This window comes from Sus scrofa, chromosome 3 (genome assembly GCF_054392235.1).
Source record: "Sus scrofa isolate SSC_HxYL_T2T_F1_AM1 chromosome 3, Sscrofa_HxYL_maternal_Yorkshire_Landrace_v2.0, whole genome shotgun sequence".
NCBI lineage: Eukaryota > Metazoa > Chordata > Mammalia > Artiodactyla > Suidae > Sus > Sus scrofa.
This window is the reverse complement of record NC_139385.1, coordinates 53,165,430-53,180,399: the sequence shown is the minus strand read 5'-3', so window position 1 is coordinate 53,180,399 and position 14,970 is coordinate 53,165,430. Positions and strand designations below refer to the sequence as shown.

At 50.5% G+C, this 14,970-nt stretch overlaps 1 protein-coding gene across 48 annotated transcripts in view; it reads right to left on the bottom strand.

Annotated features, from left to right (window-relative positions):
• Nucleotides 1-14,970, bottom strand: part of WNK2 (WNK lysine deficient protein kinase 2) — a 126,252-nt gene that overhangs the window by 65,413 nt on the left and 45,869 nt on the right. For all 48 annotated transcript variants that reach the window (XR_014841146.1, XM_085018336.1, XM_085018338.1 and 45 more), the window contains exons 6-8: nt 14,378-14,466; nt 12,093-12,312; nt 2,630-2,912 (exon numbers count right to left, since the gene is read on the bottom strand). Coding sequence is in view for 47 of the 48 variants with exons in the window: in XM_085018336.1 (XP_084874462.1) it covers nt 2,630-2,912; nt 12,093-12,312; nt 14,378-14,466 (592 nt within the window). In the remaining variant the exon portion in view is untranslated. The remainder of the gene's footprint in view (nt 1-2,629; nt 2,913-12,092; nt 12,313-14,377; nt 14,467-14,970) is intronic.

The following is a 14,970-nucleotide window of genomic DNA, read 5'->3' as shown; positions in this document are numbered from 1 at the left end:
CTATTGACAAATTGTGTTCTCACAGTCATTGGTGCTGACCCAAGCTTGAGCGTGACCTGGACTGTGATGGGCAGTTAAAAGAACACATAGTGGGGAATCATGATGTATGCGCTACTTGGCCTCCTCATTAGTTCAGCTTTATGGAACAAGGTGTGGTCCAGCCAGCCACAGGCACTGCAGCCAGAAGGACTGATCATGGGCTTTCTGTTCTGACCCATAGCAAGGGGTCAAAGACTGTGGGCAGGGTGATGTGGATTACAGATTAAAGGGAGACACAGGAGTGCACATGTGTCTGCACATGTGTGTGTGCCTATGTGCATTGTATACACGCCTGTGCATGCACATATGCATTCATGTGGGTATGTGCTATGTGCACATGTGTGTATGTGTGCATATGCATGCTGTGTGTGGCAGACTGCATGCACAGATTATGCTCAAAAGTTATTACCTCTAGAAATTAAAGTTAAAGACATGTAACATCTGCATCCTCCATAATCCTTCTTGGACTTTCTGAATTTTATACAATGTGACTATATTATCTAATTGAAAGGAATAACAATAAATAGGCAAAACCGCTTTTGAGGCATATGGCCGATACATGAAGGACATCTGTTCTTAGACAGGAAGGGGACCTGCTTGCAGATGGAATATGCCCACCCTAAACGGAACTCATCTTGTCGGATTCACATCTGTGCAGCGGGTCAAGACTGTCAGGACATATGACAGCATATTCCAGATGCCAGACAGTGTCTCTTCAAAGTTCAACAAAAGATTTCTTAATTTCTGTCCTAGAAATTGTTCAACCAACAATTATGCTTTCAAAGTGCGTAGTGGGGAGTTCCCATCGTGGCTCAGCAGAAATAAATATGACTAGGATCCATGAGGATGCAGGTTCCATCCCTGGCCTCGCTCAGTGGGTTAAGGATCCGGCGATGCAGTGAGCTGTGGTGTAGGTCAGAGATGTGGCTCAGATCTGGTGTTGCTGTGGCTGTGGTATAGGCCAACAGCTATAGCTCTGATTCGACCCCTAGGCTGGGAACCTCCATATGCCGCCAGGTGAGGCCCTTTATTAAAAAAAAAAAAAAAAAGCAAAGTGTGCAGTGGTGTGTGAGGTGTGGAGAGCTTCTTTCTTACTACAAAGTTTATGCACATGAATTAATTTTTTAGTTTATCAGAAAATGGAATGATGGAGTTTCCATTGTGGCGCAGTAGAAACGAATCTGACAAGTATCCATGAGGATATAGGTTCGATCCCTGGCCTCACTCAGTGGGTTAAGGATCCTGCATTGCCCTGAGCTGTAGTGTAGGTCGCAGACACGGCTCAGATCTGGCATTGCTGTGGCTGTGGCTTAGGCTGGCAGCAACAGCTCCAATTCGAACCCTAGCATAGGAACCTCCATATGCTGTGGGTGTGGCCCTAAAAAGACAAAAAAAGAAAAGGAAGGAAGGAAGGAAGAAAATGGAGTGATGATGTAGAAGTCTCTTCTCCAAAGCCAACCTGGGCAGGTGGGAGGGCAATAATCAGTAGGCAAAACTGTCTCAAAGTGATGCCCAGACACTGGTTTGAATTTAAGTAGCTTAGTCTGAAGAACGTGTGGCTATTTAACTGATAAATGAAGGATGTAACTATTAAATGGATTAAACAGGAGTTCCCGTCTTGGTGCAGGAGAAAGGAATCCGACTAGGAAGCATGAGGCTGCGGGTTCAATCCCCGGCCTCACTCAGTGGGTTAAGGATCCAGCATTGCCGTGAGCTGTGGCTGTGGTGTAGGCCAGCATCTACAGTTCCAATTAGACCCCTAGCATGGGAACCTCCATATGCCGCAGGTGCAGCCCTAAAAAGACAAAAGACAAATAATTAATTAATTAATTAAATGGATTAAACAGACTATTGTGGCCTTTCCACACAAATGACCTGAAATAGTGGCCTGGGCAGGTGATTCAGCTCTGCAGTTATCTCTGCTTATTTACAGGATGGACAGAAAAGGCCACATCCCCCATCCTCAGCTTACATCTGAATGTTTAGGACACTGAGGGCAAAGGCAGGACACCTGTCCACCCAGACATGCAGAAGACGATGGATTCTCCCTTTCAGTGTTTGAGAGATAGGCCTGGTACAAAGTGACTCCCACAATCCACTGGTGACAGACATTCCCTGGGAAACATACTAAAAGTCTCAAAGGTTCAGTACCAGAAGGGAGATGACCTTGGGGAGCCATAATCCCCGCAGCAAAAGTCACAACCAAGACCACAGCACGGCTAGAGGCAGCCACTGGCAGCCCCAGGGCCATGGCATCCAAACAGACGCCCCCATTGGTCAGTGAGCCCAGGGCTGGGGTACAGCCCTCAAGGGACCTGTGGGGCAGGAACTGACATCTTCCTGATGGGATGAATAGCCGAGCTGAACCAGCTCTGGCCCCAGTGGCTCAGGGGCACAGGAGGTTCTGGGTATGTCTGCATGTTTGTTCCCCAGTGTTCTGAGAAAGCAGACCTCAGGAGGTGTTAAATGCCTCTGGTCACAGATCTCTTTGCAATGTGGGGATGCTTTCAAACCGCTCGTGGAAGGACACCTGTCCACACTAATCCGCACGGCAGGCTGGGGATGGGGACAGAGGCAAGGGAGCACTCACAGGCCAGGGAGGTGGCGCTGGCCGGCAGCGCTGGAGTGAGCAGGTGCTGGTCAGCCTCGGGCTCCTCAGGCTCTGGTGGCCCGGCCTGTGAGTGGTAGGTCACCTGGACCTGCAGTGGCGTAGGGGGGCCCTTGGCCTTGTCAGGGCTGCCGGGGTCCCGCTGCTCCTGAGGCTGCAGCGCTGGCCAGATCCTCTTCCGCCGCCACTGGATCAATGCCACGCGGTCACGGATGGACTTGGCCACGATCTTCACATCACTCTCATGGAAGAATCCTGACTCAATCTGCAGAGGAAATCACTGTGTCATGACCAGGCTGGCCCTGCCATCTGTACCACTGCCTCTGGCTCCTGGGGTCTCTGCCCAAAGTTCCCTTCCAGGGCCCCCCCACCCCATCACCAAGCTCACTCCTCTTAGGGACACTACTGTCATCCCATAAGCAAGTACCCTCCCACCACTGACTGCAGAGCTGCAGGGAGGGTGACCACCTGAACCTGCCCTGGCCCAGCTCCTGGGATGGGATGACACAAAAGATGTTCGTAAGCGTGGGCCAGATGAGGAGAAGGGAGGCCCTCCCTTGCCTCCCGCAGGTCCAACAAACAGAGCCCACAGGGGCCCTTCCCTAAGGCTGGCCCAGGGTGGGAAGGGGGTCCTGGCCATATCTTGTTCTCAGAGACAGGGACAAGAAGGCTCAGCAGTGCTGTCCTCGTGCTGTCCTGGACATTCACTGAGAAGTCACAGAAGCCAGGGGAGGGAGGCATGTTTTGTAACCTGAGACCAGTATGGTGAACACCCAGGCCTAGCAAAGTTTTGAACCCAATTTACCCAACGAAGCATTTGAGAGCATTTGTAAAGCAGTTGAGGATCCCCAGGAAACATCACGGTGCTCTCTGAGAAGATTTATGGCAAAACCACTAAGCAGCAGAAGCCAGGTTCCTCACTGTCACTAGGATTCCTCAGGTGAAAAAGGAGGAAACCAGAGAACGAATCTTTCAGAGCTGGGTGGGAACCATGTGAACTCACAATTTTCAGCATATAACAGACATAAACCTCCCAGATGCAGATGTGAGTGTGTCTGTATACGGTGTGGTGCGTGCACCAGTGTACAGAATATGTGCGCTTCGGAACCATCCACTGGGCAGCCTGGGGCACTGACGGCCAAGGACCAGGGCTCGGCCACTGTGAGAGGGCAGCACGCCCCATGACATCAGGGTTCAGGCTCACAGGGAAAAGACCGGGGAGCTGGACATCTCACTGTGCCCGAAATCCAGGACATGCTCGGACTATGACCTGGGGCTTCCCACTGGCTGAGTCTGGGACATCCTGAGCACCAAATACAGTGAGGCCATGACGGTTTGAAGGACATGTCCACAGATGCACAAAGGAGAAATGCAAATGATCTGTGGTGGCAGAAGTGACAGGTCTCACTGCCAGTACGAGGCTCCACAAAGTGGGGGCCACATATATTCAGTCTCTGTTTCTTGGCCTCTGTCTCTCCCTCTGTCTTTCCATCTCTCAGTCTCTATCTCTCCTCCTCTCTCGGTCCATTTCTCCCTTTTTCAGTCCACCTCCCAGTCTCTGTCTCTCCCTCTGTCTCTGTCTTTCTCTCCCTTTCTCTTCCTTTCTCTGTCTCTCTTCTTCTCTGGCTTTCCATATGTTTCTCCCTTTCTGTCACTCAGTTTCTGTGTCTTTGTCTCTCAGTCTCTCCCCCTCCTGTGGATCATGTGCTCCCTGTGGAATGTCCTGCCTGGATGGGAACTGAATCTTTGGCCAGTCAGGTGAACCAGCACAGACACTGACCCTTGGCCCTGGCCAGCCTTCATCTCAGCTGCATCTTGTGAAGGGCCGTGAGCCAGAAGCATCTGCTAAGCTACTCCCAGATTCCTGACCTTGGAGACTGCACAAGACCATAAGAGTGCACAGGACTGTGTTTGGGGTAACCTGCTGGCAGCGAGAGGTAACTCACGAACGGGACATACGACACATGGCAGAAAAGAGAAACTATGAGCCCACAGCAACATAACTAGATGGAAGGTTTGGTGAAAATAGGATATTTACATAGTTATTAATAACAAAATAGTTACTAATTGTAACTGCACGTGGAAACCCCTGGCAGACAGCCTCAATCATGTGTTCTAAGGGTGTGGCCTTGGTGGGCTGGCCACGGGGGCAACTCTGACCGGCGCTCTTGCCGTGAAGGTGTTGCTAGGCTGCCTTCCCAGTTCTGACGGCCGGGGCAATCGTTCAGTAAGTCCTGGTCTGTAGGAAACAGACATGTACGTATTCAGGGTCAGGCCAGGATGTCATCTCAAACGTTCTGTCCCAGGTTTGCAACTCTTCTGTAAGTTTGTGATTACTTCCAAAAACTCACTTCAGAAGACAGCTCTGTTGGATGGAATGGACTAGACTGACAGCCTGCAGACGTCAACCGAGGCCCTCCGCCAGGCTCAGCCCAGGATGGCGGAGGTGTGCAGAAGTGTGCGCAGGGCTGGCTCGTGGCCAGCACTCGCTGAAGAGGCCAAGCTGGGGTTTAGCACCCAGCCCCAGTGCCACCCACGTGGTCGATCTGACCAGAGGCCGCTGAAGAGAAGGCCTCCCACAGACACACCTGGCTGCCACTTCTATTTTCTGCCCATGACCCATTTTCCCTTCCGTCTCCACATTCACAGTCACTCCCCTCCAGGTGATCCTCTTCAAGGTGTTTCTTCTATTTTTGCCGAGACAGGAGAGAAATCTGGCCACACTGGAACATCCTATTATCTGGAGGCTGTGATAGTGGAGGGAAGGGCTGGCCCCATAGACCCAAGAATCCCTGGGGGAGGCTGAATGCCCCCCTCCCCTGCATCCTGGGCATCTACACAAGGGGTCACTTCCACCTCAAAGCCAGGCCAGGTCCTCCCAAAACCCTCCCTTCTCTCAGCCCTGGGGGCATCTCTGTTCTGATTCACACCCGCAAGGGGCCACACTGCATCCCCCACCCACTCCCTGTGCCCCACCTCCCACCTGCAGGACTTGCCTGGGGCACTGGTGAGGGAGAAGAGAAAGCTGTCCCCTTGGCCTCCCTCCCACCTCCAGGCGGTCTCAGGGAGGAGCCCCATCATCTTCAACAGTCAATACTCTCTAATCTCAGGGCAGTATTAACAACAGTGCAGCCCAGACCCAGTGCCAGGTCCTACAGCTGGCGGTATAGTGACATTCCTGTGCTTTCAATGCATTTTCTTTTTCTTTCTTTTTTTTTTATGCTTCTTAGGGCCACACCGCGGCATATGGACATTCCCAGGCTAGGGGTTGAATCAGAGCTACAGCTGCTGGCCTACACCACAGATCCTTAACCCACTAGGTGATCAAACCTGCATCCTCATGCATACTAGTCGGGTTCATTTCCGCTGAGCCACAATGGGAACTCCCTAAATTAGTTTTAAAGACTATGTGTTTTGAGTTAAAGCTATCAGCAAGTGACCACCCAGCAGAGCAGCCTGGGGGTTGTGAGCCCTGAAACACTGCCCTACTTGGGTTTCTTTGGGGTTACAACACCCATACCAGGCATGGCACAGGAGGGTCCCAGGGGGAGGGAGGGCCTCAGAGCCCAATGTTGACTCTGGTGTTGACAGCTGAGTTGGGAGGGGAGGGGAAGTGAGACCCTGGCCTAGGGCTTTGGGAACGGCTCTGATCTGCAAGGCCCAGCCAGGAGCCAGGATCAGCAGCCAGTCACAAACTGGCATTCACACAGGAGGAAGACCTCGCCATGCAAACGCAGCCACTTTCAGCTCATCACAGGTGCTCCAAGGCTCTGGGCTCATTCTGTATCTTAAGCAGAGTGGGTACGTGTGTGTGTTTTTTGTTTTTTTTTTAATTATTCCTTATTTTTGTTGACGTTTTTCTTTTTTCTTTTTAGGGCCACATGTGCAGCAGGCATATGGAAGTTCCCAGGCTAGGGGTTGAATCAGAGCTACAGCTGCCAACCTACACCACAGACATGGCAATGCCAGATCCAAGCCACATCTGTGACCTGCACTGGTGGCTCCCAGCAGCTTAGCAACTCTGGTTTCTTAACCCACTAAGTGAGGCCAGGGATCAAACCTGCATCCTCATGGATATGAGTCAGGTTCTTAACCTGCTGAGCCACAATGGGAACTCCTAGGATTATTCCTTGATTGAACACAGTGATGCATCTTTTCTGCAGAGATGCCATGCAGCCCTGAGGATGTTCTCTGTGAGAAGCCGCTTTTAAAAGGGCCAGAGGAGGGGGAAGGGGGAAGCACCAGGCCCAGGGCCTCCACGTTGAACTCTTGGAGATACCTCCTGCCTGGAAGTCCAATTAGGTGCCAGGGACTTGGTGAAGATGGGGCCATGGCTACAGGATGGGGTAGACTCAAGGACCTGGGGATGGAGGTATCCCCTGTGTTGAGGGAGAGAAGGGATAAGTCTTCTGCTGGGGCGGGGGCGGGGGGGGGCACGTCCTGGAAAGGGACAGAGGCCGTCTGAGAACCACTATGTTATAACTGAAGAGTGTCTGGAACAGAACCAAGAATGGAGCCGGAGCTGGTCCACTGAAACATACATGGCATCATCTGCCTGGGTCCCAGTGGCTCCAGGATGTGCTGCCCTGTGGAGTCTGTGTCCCTTGTCATCATCATGCCATCACAATGCAACATTCATGCAGCACTGAGAACACTGCTCAGCAGCTACACTCCCTGAGGAGCAGCAGCCCCAGAATACACACCTCCCCCCAAGGCCACCCTGGGGACCCAGCTCATCTTCACACAGGGCTGACCCGTGAGGCTCACTTCCCTTCCTCCTGCCACCAGGACAGCGGGAACTGCTGGCCAGGTACCCCCAGTTCCCGCAAGGCCCTTCAGAAGGCTCTCTGCACACAACCCGCACTCCTGAACCTCAGTTCACAGACTTCCAGCCTACATACCACCTTGATCGTTACTCATGTTTGTGCCTCAAATTTTAGCAGAAAGCCTGAAGGGACCACGGAACCACAGAGAAACAGAGGTCCTGAATTCACAGGACAAATGTGCCAGCAATTTTCATTTTTTGTTTTTAACATGGATTCTAAAAAATAATACAAATGAATCTAAATACAAAACAGAAATAGACTCACAGACAAAAAACAAACTGTGGGAGTTCCTGTCGTGGCTCAGTGGTTAACGAATCTGAGCCACAACAGGAGGTTGCAGGAACCAGGAGGTTGCAGGTTCGATCCCTGGCCTTGCTCAGTGGGTTAAGGACCCGGCGTTGCCGTGAGCTGTGGTGTAGGTCACAGATGCGGCTCAGATCTGGCGTCGCTGTGGCTCTGGTGTAGGCCGGCGGCTACAGCTCCGATTAGACCCCTAGCCTGGGAACCTCCATATGTCGCCAGAGCGGCCCAGGAAATGGCAAAAAAGCCAAAACAAACAAACAAACAAAAAACAAACTGTGGTTACCAAAGGGGAAAGGGAGGACAGGAGGAACAAATTAGGAGTATGGGATTAACAAACTACTGTGCTAAAATAGATAAGCTGGTAATTATCTTAATGCCACTCCCAGCAAATACGTAGCAATTCAAGAGCGTATCACGCAAGGTCATAGATAGATCCTCTAGGAAGCACTGAGCTAAAGAACCCCGTTAAATCCGATTAGAGCAGCAGTGTCTGTGTGGGCCCAGGAAGGAAACTATCAGCCCGAAGGAGTCCTGATGGGATTCCAGGCCATCAGTAGGATGCCACACCTATCACACGTGCCACATGCAGCAGGGACACAAGCTGCTATCCAGTGGAAGGCAGGGTCCTGGCCGCCATGGGCCTTCCACTCCTGTCCTGCACCAACCTACTCACCACCTACATCACGCTCCACACCTGGCATGTGCCCCACCCCCTCAGTCATGGGGGGCCAGCCTCAGTGTCCTCATCTGAGTAGGACCTCACAGAGCGTGGTCAGCACTGCACAGGCCTGCAAATATGCTGCCACCGGAATGTGTGCAGGGGGGACCACCATTCCACTTCTTGCAGCCCACCATGATCTACGTTCTCCTCCTTAAAAGCTACTGAGGGAGTTCCCGTCGTGGCACAGCGGAAACGAATCCAACTAGGAACCATAAGGTTGCAGGTTCAATCCCTGGCCTCACTCAGTGGGTTGGGGATCTGGCGTTGCTATGGCTGTGGTGCAGGTCGGCAGCTGTAGCTCCCAACCTCCATATGCCGCAGGTGCAGCCCTAAAAAGCATAAAATAATTAATTAAAAATAAAAGTAAAAAACCTACTGGGGCACTTGCCCATCAAATCAACAATGGCATTTTTCACAGAACTAGAACAAATCAATTTAAACTTTGTGTGGAAACACAAAAGACCCCAAATAGCCAAAACAATCTCGACAAAGAGAACAGAGCTAAAAGAATCACACTTCATGACTTCAGACTATACTACAAAGCTATACAGTCAAAATGGTCTGACACTGGCACAAGAACAGACACATAGATCAATGCAACAGGACAGAAAGCCCGGAAATAAACCCAGGCACAGATGGTTAATTAATTTACCATAAAGGAGGCAAGAATATACAATGGAGAAAAGAGAGTCTTTTCAATAAGTGGTGCTGGGAAAACTGGACAGCTGTATGTAAAAGGAAATTAGAACATTCTTTAACACTGCATACAAAATAATTTCAAAATGGATAGAAAATATCCATGTAAGACCAGATACTATAAAACTCCCAGAGGAAAACACAGGCAGAACACTGTGACATAAACCACAGCAAAATTTTTCTGGATCTGTCTCCTGGAGCAATAGAGATAAAAGCAAAAATAAACAAGTGTGATCTAATTAAATGTAAAGGCTTTTGCATAGCAAAGAACACTGTAAACAAAATGAAAAGACTACCTACGGAATGGGAGAAAATATTTGCAAATGATGCAACTGACAAGGGGTTAATTTACAAAATATACAAACAGTTCATATAGCTCAACATAAAAAAAAACAACCCAATCGAAAAATGGGCAGAAGTCCTAAACGGATATTTCTCCACAAAGAAGACTTACAGACGGCTACAAAGCACGTGAAAAGATGTGCAGCAGTGCTAATTACTAAAGAAATGCAGATCAAAACTACAATGAGGTACCACCTCACACTGGTCAAAATGGCCATCATCAAAACCTCTAACAGGAGTCCCCATTATGGCAAATGGGATAGGCAGCACCTCTGCACTGCCAGGATGTAGATTAGATTCCCCACATGGCACAGTGGGTTGAGGGATCGGGTGTTGCCATGGCTGCAACTGCAGCTCAGATTTGATCCCTGGCCTGGGAAATCCATATGTCGAAAGATGGCAAAACAAACAGACAAAACAAAACAAAACAAAAATCCCAAAAAACTCTACAAATGATAAAGGCTGGAGAGAGTGTGGAGAAAAGGGAACTTCCTACCCTGTTGATGGGAATGTAAACTGGTATAGCCACTATGGAAAACAGTACAGAGGTTCCTTAAAAAAACTAAAAATAGATAAATATGACCCAGCAATCCCACTCCTGGGCATATATTCAAAAAAGACAAAAACTCTAATTTGAAGTGATATATGCACCCCAATGTTCACAGCAGCACTATTTATAATAGCCAAGACATAGAAGTAACTTAAATGTCCATGGTCAGATGAATGGATAAAGAAGATACGGTATACACATACAAACACAAGAATATTACTTGGCCATTAAAAAAGAATGAAATGCCATTTGCAGAAACATGGATGGACCTAGAGATTATCACACTAAGGGAAGTGAGACAGAGAAAGAGAAATATATCACTTTTATGTGGAATCTAAAAAAAAATGATACAGGTGTTCCTGTTGTGGCTTAGGGGTAATGAATCCAACTAGTCTCCATAAGGACGCAGGTTCGATCTCTGGCCTCGCTCAGTGGGTTAAGGATCTGGCGTTGCTGTGAGCTGCAGTGTAGGTTGCAGATGCAGCTTGGATCGCTCATTGCTGTGGCTGTGGCCTAGGCCAGCAGGTGTAGCTCCAATTCCACCCCTAGCCTGGTAACTTCCATATGCCATGGGTGTGGCCCTAAAAACACAAAAAATTAAAATTAAAAAATTAAAAAAATTTTTAAGTGATACAAATGAATGTATTACAAAACAGAAACAGACTCACAGCCACGAAGCAAACTTATTTATGGTTACCAATGGGAAAAAGGAAGAAGGGATAAATTAGGAGTTTGGATTAACAGATACACACTACTACATATAATAGTGTGGGAACTATATTCAATATCTTCTAATAACCTTTAACAGAAAAGAATCTAAAAAGAGTGTGTGTGTATGTGTAAATATACATATTTGCAACAGCTCAAGTCTCTATGGAGGTGCAGGTTCAATTCCTGGCCCAGCACAATGGATTAAAGAATCCAGCATTGTCACAGCTGTGGCACAGGGCCCAGCTGTGGCTTGGATTCAATTCCTGGCCCAGGAACTTCCATGTACTATTAAAAAAAAAAAAGAAAGAAAGAAAAAAAAATTTATTGATTTAAAAAAAAATCCTACTAAAACTTGATTGATTTTTTAAAAATTTCCCAATCCTAGGTACAGGGAGTCCACTTGTAAAGAATCTACCGGCCGTCCCCCTGTGATTTACCATGTTTTTGATAGATGTGCTACTTTCAGTGACACATTTATTTAAGAAAAGTGGGAAAAAAAGGGCACACATTTCTGTGGTTATGACAGGCACAGCTAAGTGCTCAATCTCCTGCAACAAGCATACAGATTTTTACTTTTGCTCAGACTTTCTAGCACAAGTCAGTGTCTCATTTATTTCCCATGTACACATCTTTCCCTCCGTGACAGGGAACATCTCCATACCCCTGCTCTCACCAGGCTGCCAGACCACAACACCACTCAGAAACAAAATGAAATAAAAGATCAAACTCAATGGCCCACAACTGCACAAAGTTAGCAGGAATCTGGTCAAAACAGGGCCCTTCCTGATACGCGTAAGCCCCCAGGCAGCTCTCGGCACCCTTCCACAGTTCCATCCCTGCATCTGCTGCATGGGGCAGTGCTGACTAATGCTGTCCTGCACAGCTGCATTCGACAAACAGGGACCCTGGTTCCCAGAGCTGCCCACACACTGCCCCGTTTCTGAATTCATTCCGTTTCTTTCTTTCTGTCTTTCTGTCTGTCTTTTTAGGGCTGCACCGGTGGCACATGGAAGTTCCCAGGCTAGGGACTGACTCAGAGCTGCATCTGCCGGCCTATACCATGGCCACAGCAAAGCAGGAGCCGAGTCACGTCTGCGACCTATACCATAGCTCAAGGCAACACCAGATCCTTAACCCACTGAGCAAGGCCAGGGATCAAACCTGTGTCCTCATGGATACTAGTCAGGTTCATTTCCGCTGAGCCATGATGGGAACACCTGGAAATCACACTTTCAAGTCATGCACCCAGGTTTTGCTGAGGCCTGCGTGCCCACTGTGAACAAGCACACACGTTACCATTTCCTGTGCCACATCATCCGGTGTCTCCCTCTCCAGGTCGAAGGTGAATTCGATGGCCCCGTTGTCCTTGGGCTTGCCCTTCAGTTTCTTGGGGTCCTCGACCCAGAGCCGCAGGGCTATGGTGGACTTCCTGCCATGGTCCTCCTCGGCCAGCTCCACTCTCACACCTGTGTCCTCCGCAAAGAAGGCATGGCTGAGCAGGTCCTTGATCTCATACCTGGGGAGGGGAGAGCTGTCAGGCAGGGCAGGGGCACACCTGCGGAGGGGGTGTGGCCCTAACAAGATAAAAGACTTTCCTCTGGAAAGTCCTCTGCCTGGACCGCCTGCTGGGCGGTCAGTACAGCTTGCATTCCCTAACTCCCAAAGGAAGAGAAAGACAGACCTTCTACTGAACACATCGAACTACATAATATCTAAGTTTTCTTCTTTTCTCTCATTATAAAAATGAAACATCCCTACTGTTAAGACACTCGGACGTTTTCAATCAGGCTCTGCACTGTACAGACCGGGCCTGCTGAGGAGCTAGAGGGTTCTCAGGCATCACAGGATAGCAGGCTCCAGGTAAGACTGAACCGGACCTGGAAGGGGCAGGCCCCCAGCTCCTCACCAGGTGCCCTGAAGGACCCTGGCCTCAAGGAAGCAGGGACATTTCCAGGCTTTCCTCAAGATGGGAACAGGGGTTGGGGGGGGGCAGGTGTTGCGACACTAACCACCTTACTGCCCACACCCGCAGCCCTAAAGAAATGATTGTTATTGAGTTCCTGTCTCTGACACAGATCCCCGTGCTGCCCTGGACCTGGCTTCCTTCCAGCGTCCTACCTGTGGTCACTGTGGGCCTGTCCCTGATTGCTGCTGCGAACAACACATCCCATGGGGCAGGGGGACCATCCCCTGTGGACGCCACCGTGCATGAAAGGGAGAGAGTAGGGGGAGCAACCCTCAAGGAGGGAGACACATGCCTGTGGGGTCCCTGGGGAGGGCAGAAGTTAGGGCACCTGGGGGCACAGAGGTCATGGACCCCAGGACTCTATCTGTCCTGGTCTCCCAGGGTCTGCACTAAGGATTCACGACTCTATGTGATTGTTTCTGCACTATTTTTTTAGGGCTGCACATGCGGCAGATGGAAGTTCCCAGGCTAGGGGCTGAATTAGAGCTGCAGCTGCCGGCCTATACCACAGCCACAGCAACATCGGATCCTTAACCCACTAAGCAGGGCCAGGAATTGAACCCGCATCCTCATAGTTACTAGTCAGGTTCATTACTGCTGAGCCACAATGGGAACTCCTGTTTCTGTACTTTTCTGACATGAACTCTAGTTCACAGTTGGTTTTGGGGTTTTTTTGTTGGGTTTTTTTTTTTTTGTATTTTTTTCTTAAAAATCAACATGACAACCTGCAGGTGGCAAGGGAGAAGGCCCATGGATCAGGACAGAGCCCACACACGAGAACTGACAGAAATGGATGGTTATCACCACTGGGCACAGTGATGAGGGAAGAGGCATGAGCTGGGAGTGCAAATGAGGGGGTGAGGGAGGCTGGGTACAGGAGGAAGAGGAACAGGCAGGAGAGGAGGGGGAGGGGAGGAGGGAGGGATGGGGCAGGGGAGGAAGGAGGAGGGAGGAAGGGAAGAGAGCAAAAGGAGGGATGGAGGGATGGGGGAATGGAGAGAGGGAGGGAGGGGTGGAGGGAGGGAAGGAGGGAGGGGTGGAGGGAGAGAGGGGAGGAGGAGGAGGGAAGAGAGAAGAGGAGGGAGCAGGAGAAAGGAGGAAGAGGGGGGGAGAAGGAAGAGGGATGGCAGGAGAGAGGGAGGTGGGGCTCAGAACACACACAGAGCCTCCCGGCTGAGCAGCTAAGCAAGGAGCGGGCCTGGAGGGCTCTGGGGGGCTCTAACTCGAATGCGGGACAGATAAATCAGGCAAACAAGTGTGTGAAGATACAGCCTGGAGCTGAGAGGGCAGTATGAGACTCTCCGGGGAGCCTAGGGATGGGCCTGCCAAGGACAACACACACAAAAAAGCAACGAGGGCAGCATGAGGCCTCAGTAGCCCCCTCGCTCCAGGCTGGGTGGGCGAGAAGCAGTCAGCAAAGGGGCTGGGGGCTCCAGGACAGTCCCAAAGCCAGGGAGCACATTCCAGGCAGCAGAGGGGCTGCCCACCGACTGCTCGGCAGGCTTGTTGGGACCCAGTTCGCCTGTGGCCTAAAGTGGCCTGTCTCCCAATGCTCTTCTTGCCTTGGGAAGCCATTCCAGCCAGAGCCACAGCCCACTGCTGCCTGGGAACTCACCTTTCCTCCTTGTTTTTGCAGATACACTCCCCAATAATCTCCTTGATTTCAGGATCATGCACTTTCTCAAAGCTGGCCGGCTTGATGCCCTGAAGATGACATGAGCAGAGTCACCTGATACCAAATTGGGGTCTGTTTCTTGCTCACCCCACACTCATCAAGCAGAAGAGAAGGCAGAAGTGCATGAGGCTTTTTTGGGGCTCAGGATGGGGTCATTTCATTCTAAGTTCACATTGAAGGGCTGTCAGGTCCAGGGAGGAGAAAGACTGGTGGGGTGCTCAGAGCGGACACCAAGGATGCTCACTCCACTCAAGCCAGCTCCCCATAAAGGAGCATGTGTACCCCTACTGCAAAGGTGAGGGCAAGGAGCACCTTCCCAAGGCCACGGAGTAGCCTGCCAGGGCTTCCCAGGCTGGCTGCCCAGAGTGTCTTGGAGGCTGAACAAGGAACCCCAAAGAGCTGGCTTTTCTTGCCACACCCTCCTGGAACATGCAGAGGGCACTGTGTGGTCACAGGCAGGGCTGAATTTCAGGGTGGCTCGCAGGGCTTCAAGCCATCATCTGTGCCATGGAGATCCACAGCCAGCAGCCAGA